Source organism: Centrocercus urophasianus, unplaced genomic scaffold (genome assembly GCF_019232065.1).
Source record: "Centrocercus urophasianus isolate 14NV4802_14NV808 unplaced genomic scaffold, USGS_Curo_1.0 seq_24, whole genome shotgun sequence".
Lineage (NCBI taxonomy): Eukaryota > Metazoa > Chordata > Aves > Galliformes > Phasianidae > Centrocercus > Centrocercus urophasianus.
The window spans coordinates 1,942,098-1,952,748 of NW_024884800.1; the positions used below are offsets into that span (position 1 = coordinate 1,942,098).

Consider the following 10,651-nt stretch of genomic DNA (forward strand, 5'->3'; position numbering starts at 1 on the left):
CCCGCAGCGCCGTGCCTCCCCCCCCCCCCCCCCCCCCCCCGGCCCTCGGCTGCAACGGAGGACCCTCCTGGGCACCGCTCTGCTGGCTGTCACGTTTCCCTGCTCCATCAAAGCCGGCGGGGCGGGCAGGAGAAGGCAGCGCGGGGTCCAGCAGAGCGCTGCTGAAATGCACGGCCCCTCTGTGGGGTGAGGGGGACACCGGGGGGGGGGGGCGGCAGCCCCCCTCTTGCCATACAGCACCGTGTGGGGGACCCTGCAGCCATGGCTGCTCCCAGCCATGACTCAAATGCAATTAGTACAAATAAACGACACGAGCCAGGTGCGGTAAGGTGAACGAAAACCTGAGCGATGTATCTACCAGGAATCACTTATTCTGCACTTCTCTCTTTATTCATGCTGTCTCCTTCCTCACACATTCATCACAGAAGGCCCCCACAGGCAGTGCGTGCTGCTCAGCCACCCCAGGTGTTGATGTCAGCCCACTCAGCCCACAGCTGCATTCCCATCCTCGTGGCTCCTGGCTGCCCTCATTTGTTTTTCCCCTAATGGGGGGCAGAAGGCTGTGCTAAGGAGCTCACCTGCCCCTAATGAGGGCAATTTTAGGAGTTTGCATATGATGTGCAGCTAAGAAAAGCAAGCTCGCAGCCATGCTATGCCCTTCCCCAGAGTCCCTACACCTGCAGAACTGCCCCAGACCCCACAGCCAAGCAGAAGGAAGGATCCCGCGCTCCGTGCTGCTGCAGGTGGACCCTCCGGCGCACCCCCGCCCTCCGCACATCCCCTTTCCATCTCATCCATCAGCCCTGGTCGTGAAACTGAACGCATCCGGTCCGGTCTGCGTGTCCCCCCCCCCGCTCCGTGCACCTCCCTTTCCCTGTGCAACCCCATAAACCCTCGAGCCCCGCACCCCGCCACGCAGAGTCCCAGCGGAGGACGCGCCCTCGGGGGAAGCGCCCCGACGGCCGCCCGGCACCGCGCACGGCGGAGCCCCCCGGGTCGGTGGGTGCCGGGGGCGGGCGTCTCCCCACACCGCGCCCGCCTCCTCCCCGCCGCACCGGCCTGAAGCTCCGCCCGGCTCCCAGTGCCCGCAGCCTGTCGGCGGGCTCCCGCTCGCCCGGACTATGAGGAGAGGGGCCGGCCGGGGGGCGGCGGCGGTCCCGGTGCGGCGGGAGCGGGTGCGGGGGAACCGCCGCCACCGGCCGGGTCATGCCCGTGCGCCCGGGGCGGCGGGGCTGCTGGCTGCGGCGGGATGGGCGCGCTCCGGACCGGCGCCCGAGCCTTCCTCCTCCTCCTCCTCGGCTGCCTCCCGCCCCGGCGTGGCCCGCTCAGGTGAGCGCAAAGCGCGGTGCTCTCCCTCCTCCGGGACCCCCTTCAACCCCTCCCCCCTCGCTCTGGGAGCCGGGTTTCCTCCACCGGGACTTGGATTCTCCCAAACGGGACCGAAACGTCCTCTGCCAGTCCTGCGACCGGACCCCTACCCGCGATCCAGACGTCCCCGAGCAACCCGGATCCTTCTTGTAGAACCCCCCATATTCATCCTTCCCCCCATCCCCGGCAGCGGGACCTTCTCCAGGACCCCGCACCCCGGGCACTTTGCCTGCACGGTGCCGCCCGCCCCCTGCAGCCCCCAACCCGGGGCACAGCCCTCACCGAGGAGGCTTAGGGACCACCAGGCGATGGCCCACGCAGCTCTTTCTCCATCACAGCAACGCCCCTGAGGTGCCCAGACCTTCTTCCAGATCAGGGATTATTATTATTATTATTATTATTATTATTATTATTATTATTATTATTATTATTATTTTGGTGGAGGGGAGGGGTGCTCAGGACAGTCCCAGGTCCCATGGAACGTTTTAGGTGGAGGACCTGAAGCCCCCGACTCCCTTCCTCCCTCTCTATCATCCCCAGATGCCACTGGGACAAGGTAGGATGCAGGGGACAGGTTGGGGGGCTGCAGTGCCCCCGGGGCTCCCTGTCCTGATGTATCTGAGGCAGCGTGGGAGGGATGCAGCCTTTGTGGTGAGGAGGGGGAAAATTGCATCCAAATGTCATCATTTCACCAGCGGAAATCGCTTCCATTGGGATGGTGTTCTCAGGCAGGTAGGAGTGTTTTCCAGCCCCACTGTTCCCTGAATGCATGGGGTGCTGTGCTGAGCACCAGGGCCCTCGGGGGAGGCTGTGCCCTGTGAGCTGTGCCCAGGGACATGCAGCTCAGCTTGCAGCAGAGCCTTTGCCCCCAGCTCTGGTACTCAGAGGAGCTGAGATTCTTCCAGGGAGGACTCCCACTCCTCTGAGCAGAGGTAGGAGCACAGTGTTCAGCCTGCCCACAACTCCAGGAGAGCCCCAGCTCCATCCCCAGCACCCTCCCTTGCTTGTGGCAATGGGGTCTGCAGCCTCAAACGGGAGCAGGACGCACCAGCAGCATGCTCAAAGCTCCCTTTGTGTCCAGAGATCTCCAGCTCGTTCCTCTCCATCACAGCCGCATGCCTGGCAATGTGGTGAGCGAATGTCTCTCGCATTGTTCCTTGAAATGATCATTATAAACTGACAGAAGGAGAGGAACTGGCAGGCGGAGATGCGTTCACGAAAATATCCCCCTCCAAGGTCAGTTTAAATAAGTCTCCATCATCATCAGGAGTGCTGCGTGGGAGAGCTCATGTCAGCTCCTCGCCGTGGCTGTGCTGATCCTCTCTGGCTGTGTCACTCCACGGTGCCACCGTCCCCTTTGTGCTCCTGGTCACCTCCTCACTGCCCAGGGGCAGCCAGCGCTCGGGAGGTGCTGTATCCACACAGCCCCACAGGTCCAGGCAGGGGCTGGTGATTTACCCACAGGGACAGCCCAGTGTCCACAGCTTGGGGCCATCACCACTGTGTTCTGTCCTCGCTGTGGGACACCTGACCCCAAGCACTTCCCAGCCTTGGGTATGAGGCGTGCTGGGGCTGGTGCACATCCTCCCCTGGGCTGCAGGGCTGTGCCTGGAGCTTTATGGTGCTGGCAGCCAGCTGAGCCCCCCCCCCCTCTGTCTGCAGGCTGGTCTCAGGGAGGGAGGAGATCAAATCCCACTCCCGCAGTGCACCCCAGCCCATGTCACCCTCTGATTTCCTGGACAAGCTCATGGGACGAACGTCAGGGTACGATGCCCGGATCCGACCCAACTTCAAAGGTAAGGGGAGGGTGTGAACCTACTGGGGCTGGCAGTGCCCCACACTTAGGGCTGCCCAAACCCAGGGGACAGATGTAGGGAAAGGACCCTGACCCACATTCCTCTCTCCTCAGTTGTATCCGCGCTGTCTGTGCCTGCTTTCCCACGGCAGTGCGGGGGGTTCCCCTACATGCACCAAGGGGTGACCATAGTGGGCACAGGGCTGCTCAGCACACACAGGGTGCAGGGTCTGTGCCCACACCAACATGGTGCTGGTCAGCAGTGAGAGCTGCACACTGCCTGCTTGTTTTCCAGGTCCACCCGTCAACGTGACGTGCAACATCTTCATCAACAGCTTCGGCTCCGTCACCGAGACGACCATGGTGAGGGTTTGGCAGTAGGCTCCTCTGCAGGGGATGCTGCCTGGTGTGTGTGTGTGTGTGTGTCAGTGCCAGGGCTGTGTCGGTGCTCAGGGCTCACACAGATCCCCCTGGAGCCGGAGCACTGTGACAGGCTGCTCCCCCCAACATCCTCAAATGCACGAGGATCTGCACTGGGGAAGCCCTATAAAGCCTATTTGTGCTGCTGCAAAGCCTTCAGACCATCAACCTCCTCTTCCCCCCGGCCCTGTGGGGCTCCCACTGACGAGTGCCCTCTGCCCAGGATTACCGTGTGAACGTCTTCCTGCGGCAGCAGTGGAACGACCCCCGGCTGGCTTACCGCGAGTACCCCGACGACTCGCTCGACCTCGACCCCTCCATGCTCGACTCCATCTGGAAGCCAGATTTGTTCTTCGCCAATGAGAAAGGGGCCAACTTCCACGAGGTCACCACCGACAACAAACTGCTGCGCATCTTCAAGAACGGCAACGTGCTCTACAGCATCAGGTGCTGAGCCTTTCTCCTTTGGCGCAGGGCTTGTCTCTCGGTCCCGTTGGGCATCTTTCAGCCAGTCTCTCTTTTGTCTGCCTCCTGCAGGCTGACGCTGATCCTGTCCTGCCCCATGGATCTCAAGAACTTCCCCATGGACATCCAGACGTGCACGATGCAGCTGGAGAGTTGTGAGTGCCCGGGGACGTTTGAGCCTTGCTTCATCCCGTGGCATCCCATCACATGCTGTCCCATCCCAAAAGCTAGCATCTCTGTGTTTCTGGGGGAGCTGAGCAGGAAAGGGGAGGTCATTTGGGGTGGGGATGAATGGGCTCATATCCCCACTGACCCGTGGCTCCATCTGTCACCTTTCCAGTTGGCTACACCATGAACGACCTCATCTTTGAGTGGCTGGAGGAGCAGGAGGCCGTGCAGGTGGCAGAGGGCCTGACGCTGCCGCAGTTCATTCTCAGGGACGAGAAGGACCTGGGCTACTGCACCAAGTACTACAACACAGGTGAGACCCCCAGAAACCCCTGACTGCCCCCCGGCGTGGCACAGACCCCCTCACCCACACAAGGCTGGATTTTTCTTGCAGGCAAGTTCACCTGCATTGAGGTGAAGTTCCACTTGGAGAGGCAGATGGGCTATTACCTGATCCAGATGTACATCCCCAGCCTGCTCATCGTCATCCTCTCCTGGGTGTCCTTCTGGATCAACATGGATGCAGCACCAGCGCGGGTGGGCTTGGGCATCACCACTGTGCTCACCATGACTACTCAGAGCGCCGGCTCCCGTGCCTCTCTGCCCAAGGTCAGTGCTGTGGGCACAATGCTGGCCCTGGGGGGCTAGAAAAGACCTCTAGGATCCCCAAGCCCCCCCCACCATGCCCACTGACCATGTCCCTCAGTGCTGCATCTCCACAGTTTTGAATGCCTCCAGGGATGGTGACCCCACCACCTCCCCGGGCAGCCTAGATCACCATTCTTTCAGAGTCCACACATTTCCTAACATCCAGTATTTCCCAATATCCATGGACCAACAACAGAGATGGCACAATTACAGGGTCTTATCCTGTTCTTTTTTTCCAGTGGAACCACGACTCAAAGCCATCTGGCACCAGGGATTCTCCTCGGGAGAACTTGGCTTCCTGGAGCTTTGAACTGCGCAGCTCTGGGGAGAACCTCTGAGAGCTGTGACTGTGGGGAGGGGTGCAGCCCCACAGCTCTGATCCCTCTCCCCTCGCAGGTCTCCTACGTGAAGGCCATTGACATCTGGATGGCTGTCTGTCTGCTCTTTGTCTTTGCTGCTCTGCTGGAATACGCCGCCGTCAACTTTGTCTCTCGGCAGCACAAGGAGTTCATGCGCCTGCGGCGGCGGCAGCGCAGGCAGAGGATGGTGAGTGCCTGCGGCCGCTGCTGTCACCACGTGTCCCTAAGATGATAGGGGGAGCCCCGGGGCTGCAGGGCTGTCTCCTATGGCACCTTGGGGAGCTGTGGGCATTGCAGTTCTTCTGCCTGCCGGGCAGCACAGGGAGCCCAGAGCATCTCCCTGCCCTGCGGGATGCCCAGAGCTGAGCCGCGCGGTCACAGAATCACAGAACCATGGAATAGCCTGAATTGGATGGGACCCATAAGGATCACTGAGTCCAACTCCTGTCCCCTGGAGCAGGCTGACATTGCCCATCCCAATGTGGGGGGACAGCCTGGCACTGGCTGCAGGGAGGCACCGTGCTCTGGACAGGGAGTAGATGTGGTGCACGGCCCCAGATGGGTGCCATTCTCCTCCCGCCCTGGGAGATGCTCCGCTCAAAAAAGGCAGGAGAAGAAACAAGGGTTTCTTTTCCTTTCCCATGTGACACTCAGGAAAAGCAGCTGGTGCCTGCCCAGCCATATGGTGACACTGTTAGATGCAGACCTCCATGTGAAAGCCCTGTGGATGTCTCCCCCAGGCTCCCAGTGCCCCCTGGCTCAGAGGCTGTGCTGCCGGAGGGGCTGCTCTCCCCCCACGGCTGCTCTCTGCCCACAGCAGGGGCAGAGCCGTCGGTCACGTGCTGTCCTGTTTCTGTTTGGTGCCAAAAGGGCCTGAGCAGCGGGACGGCCAGCCTGGAGTCCCTGGGGCAGTCGAGCAGCCTGCACAGCGGCGAGCACACCTACGCGACGCTCTCGCAGCTCTCCAGCTCCAGGGTAAAGCACACCCCTCCGGCAGTGCACCCCTGCACCCCCCTTTTCCCCAAAAGGAGCACCCAGGAGCCCTTCCCACAAGTGAGGGTGCAGGAAGGAGCAGGGCAGGGATGTGCACGGGGCACGTGGCCGTGGGGACCAGAGGTATAATTCACCGGCCCCTTGGAGACACCCTGCTCTGTGCCTCGGTTTCCCCTGCTGTAGAATGGGGCCAAAGGCCGCCCCCTTTGCAGTGGAGTGAACCATGCTGGGGTGATGAGCTCCTCAGCTCCCTGACAGCACCTGGAGCAGGGTGGGGGCTCTGCCTACCCAGATCAGCCAGCGCAGTGATCTCCTCTCCCTGCAGTGGCTCAGCATGCGTGGGCACTTGGCAGCTGGAGACGTGGGGAGGAGACACGGCAGGGAGTGGTGGCACAGGGCAGGCTGCCCAGTTTGGGCGGAGATGCTGGGGGATGAGGACATCCCAACTGTGCATTTCTAGGGCTGCTGCAGCTCTCTCTGAGCCCCCATCCTGCTGTGCCCTCAGCACTCTGCAGCAGGGCAGAGCAGCTCAGCGGCACACGAGAGCGCATTTCAGCAATTTCAGCCTCTGCTGCTTCTCCCCGCTGGGAAATCTTGCTTAGCCGGCAGAGTGCTGAGTTAAATAAAGATCCCCAGCTCTCTGCATGAGAGCCCCCGGCTGCTGGGTGCCCATGCAGGGCAGGATGCAGCTCTTTGCCCGTGCACCTCGGTGGGCAGCGCTGCTTGGAGAAGGCATGGAGACCCGAAACCCACACTGCTTGTGGGCATGGAATGAAGGGGATGTCCTCAGCTCCAAGTGGGGACACCATGGACGCACATAGAGTGTAAATGAGCTGGGCCAATGTGACTCCCTAATGAAACAGCTCACTAATGAAGCACAGCTGTTGGTGGGGAGGAGCGCAGGCACTGCTGGCTTGTGGGGAGGCAGCAAGGAGGGTGAGGACAGGGCCTCCGTTGCTTGCATCCATCCTTTGTCACCCAGCAAGCAGCCCTGGCATTTGAGAGGACTGGGGGTCCCTGATGGCAGCGAGGCTCCTGCATCCCTGCACGGTTCTGCCCCAGCAAACTGTTCACCAGCACACCTCCACCCTTCAGCAAGCAGCTGCTGCAACAGTGCCTGCACCCCCAGCACCCCCATGCTCACAGCGCCCTTCTGTGCCCCATATGTACCCCTGTGTGCTCTGCACTCTTGTGTGCCATACACCTCTGTATGCCACACACCCCCATCCAATCTGCATCCTCCCATGCACCCCTCACCCCCGTGGGCCCACTTGCCCCACACCAGGCACCCAAGTGGATGCTGAGGATTCTGGAGCTGCCCACAGATTCATTGGGGGCAGTTTAGAGCACGACGTGTTGGCAGGCAGGTGCTCACTGGACACCCTCGTACCTCAGACTGTGCTCCTCTGGGCTTCTGCCTGCACGCCTCAGATGTGCAGGAAAAGCACCAAACCTTGCACTGGCACCCACCCAAGCAGACAGCCACTGCTGGCACACACACGGAGCGTGCAGCACAGCCCTGTGCCCTGCAGGGTGCCCGGCTGACAGCACTTTCCCTCTCTAGGAGGAAGAGCTCATCCGTGAGAGCCGCTTCTACTTCCGAGGCTACGGGCTGGGCCACTGCCTGCAGGCAAAGGATGGGGCTGGGGAGGGTCCTGGAATCTACAGCCCCCCCCCAGCCAGTGCACTGCTGCGGGAAGGGGAGACCCTGCGCAGGCGTTACGTCGACCGTGCCAAGCGCATCGACACCATCTCCCGAGCCGTCTTCCCCTTCACCTTCCTGGTCTTCAATATCTTCTATTGGGTTGTCTACAAAGTGCTGCGCTCAGAGGACATCCACCCGGTGCCCTGAGGCCTCCAAAAGGCCCAAGGACCTCTTGGCTGGATGCTGCCATGTGCCTGGAGGCTGTGAGCGGGTGTCAGACTGCTGTGTCACCGAGCCACAGACAGCAGTGAGCTGGGCAAGGGCTGTGCTCCTCTCCCCCTGCACAGCCCACAGCTCTGTGGTGGGAGATGGTGGGCAGCCCCAGCCTTGCTGACCCCATCCCCTGACTTCTCCCTTGGCCCCAGGCTGTCCCTGGGTGGGCTCACTCCATCTGCTCTTCCACCAGAGAGGACAGCATCCAAACCCTCAATTTAAAAACTCAGCAAGGCTTCCAGACCTCCAGACCTGGATATCCTCCATGCTTAGCAGCAAATAAAAACAGTAGGTGATGCTGACGTCGGTCCTACAGAGAAAAACGTGTTGATGCTCTCCTTTCCCCCACTCACAGCAAGCCCCAGGTGGGGCACATATCTTTGACGGGGTACTTTGCTGCAGCCCCACAAGTTCTGTGGGCAGGATGGAGATGGGATTTGCCCCTTTCCTCAGCAGCCTTGGGAACACCATGGCACAGCAAAGTGCCAGGCACCATGGCAGGGGACACAAACAAAGGGCAGTGCAGTCCGGGCAGATATCCCACCCTCAGCCCCAGCCTCCCTCCCTGCTCCTCAAGCAGGAATTGCCCTCTCCCTCTCTTCAGTAACCAGGAGCCCCCAGCACCCACTTTCTCAGCTCCTGCTGAGCCACACGCACTCATTTCACAGATGAGGCAAGCATCCCCATGATCCCCAAGAGAAAAAGCATCCAGAGGAGACACCAGGGCTCCACCAGGATGGGTGAAGATGGTTCCATCCCATGGCCACTGCCACTGTACTGTCCCAGGAACAGCCTTGAGAGATCAGTTTTTTGGGGGAAGCCCATTTGGAGGCACAGGTCTCCACTGCCCACCCACAGACCCAAACAGAGAGGTGCTGGCACCTGCAGGCACACGGTGGCCAATCAAACCTCCAGCAAAGGTGGGATTTTAAAAAGCATTGATCTTCCTACACAAATAAAGTCTGTCTGGGATTTTCAGCAGCGTGTTGGGGGTTTCTCTCTGCCCAGAACCCCGTGTCTTGGAGCAGCTCCCAGCTGCAGGAAGGATGTGGGTGCACCAGCCTTGCGGTACTGGGAGCCCTGAGATTACGCCCAGACCTTGTTGTCTCCATTTATCTGACGGGGTTTTGCCTTGGGGACAGGACCCAAAGATGGCCAGACGTGGAGCTGGGTGGGGCTCCAGCCCCATGGTGGAGCTTGGACACCTACACACGCTGAATGTCCCATCCTTCCCTTGGCTTGCTGGGCAGGCGCCAGCCTCAGAGAGCTGCCAGCTGTCCTGGGCGCTTACGCCAACCCTGCGGTGCCACCCTGGGCCAGCGCTCCCATCCCCAGCTGGCGTGGAGGCAGGCAGAGCTCACAGCTGACGGCCAGTCTCGTAAGCAAACATCAATCTCCCTCTGTGCTCCCAGCCAAGTTTCACAGATCGGCTCTGTTGGGTGCCCTGTACCTCGCAGCCCCATCACACTGTCGAGCCCCAGCGAGGTTTTTGTGAGGGAGAGGGGAGAAAGCAAAGCGGAGACCTGCAGCTCAGTGCTTGGTTTGTTCTTTTGGTGGGAGAAACAAAACCCTGCGGCGCTCCTGTGTTCCTGCCCTCGCTGCTCTCCTTACTCAGCAGCAGGTCTGGGTACCTGGGGGCTTCAAAGGGGAGAACAGCGGGGGGGCAGCCCCATTCCTTGATTGTAGGAACAGACACTTCCCAAAAAGAAAGGAAAAAGGAAGAATTTTAGAAAGTGAACTGCCAAAAACCAACATGTCATAAAACAACCTGCAGCAATGGCATGCCCTGGCTGCAGCCAAGCAGAGGGAGTCCTCACTCAGGCACCGTGGTGGGAGACTCTTAGGGGAGCACTGCTGCCCCACAGCCCTAGAAGCACATCTGGGCACCTTTTGGGGGCCAGCAGCAGCAGCACCCAGCCCCTACCAGAGCTCCCAGCAGCCACAGTGGAGCTGGAAGCCCCTCCAGCCCGTGGTCCCGGCGAGTTCCCATGCCCCAGGGCTCACCCAGGCTGGGGGTGCAGCATGGGTAGCAGCCATCCCCTGGCAAAGCCCACGGACTTCAGATGGAGCCAATTTTCCTTCTCCTGTGTGATGCTGCACATCCAGGACACGTCCCAGCCGCTATGGGAAGCAGCAGTGGGCACAGGACCAGCAGCGGCGGCGGAGTTAATTGCCGGTGTAAATGGAAGCTAATGGAGTTACGTTGGGGTAATGTGACTCCTGGAAAGTAAAATCAGAATAATCAGCACTGGCGGCTCTCTGAGCGCCTGCCAGCACAGCACTTACAGCCCAGCAGCTGCAGATGCATGCAACTTGCCTCCTGCTACTGCACACCCATGGGTGCTGGGGGGTAAAGGCCCTGCTCTGTGCTTTTATTACAGAATCACAGAACAGCCTGGGTTAGAATGGACCTCAAGGATCATGAATCTCCAACCTCCTGCCACAGGCAGGGCCACCAACCTCTGTATCTGACAGTAGACCAGGCTGCCCCAGGCCCCATCCTGGCCTTCAACTCCA

General features: G+C 60.6%; 1 protein-coding gene across 1 annotated transcript; it reads left to right on the plus strand.

Annotated features, from left to right (window-relative positions):
* The first annotated feature begins 1,277 nt into the window (after window positions 1-1,277).
* On the plus strand, window positions 1,278-8,216 carry LOC122163741 (glycine receptor subunit alpha-4). Its single transcript, XM_042825203.1, has 9 exons — window positions 1,278-1,329; window positions 3,031-3,164; window positions 3,459-3,526; window positions 3,807-4,030; window positions 4,121-4,203; window positions 4,389-4,529; window positions 4,611-4,825; window positions 5,261-5,410; window positions 7,781-8,216. The coding sequence occupies exons 2-9, from the start codon at window positions 3,086-3,088 to the stop codon at window positions 8,066-8,068; spliced, it is 1,248 nt and encodes a 415-aa protein (XP_042681137.1). The 5' UTR covers window positions 1,278-1,329; window positions 3,031-3,085; the 3' UTR covers window positions 8,069-8,216.
* Window positions 8,217-10,651: the final 2,435 nt, after the last annotated feature.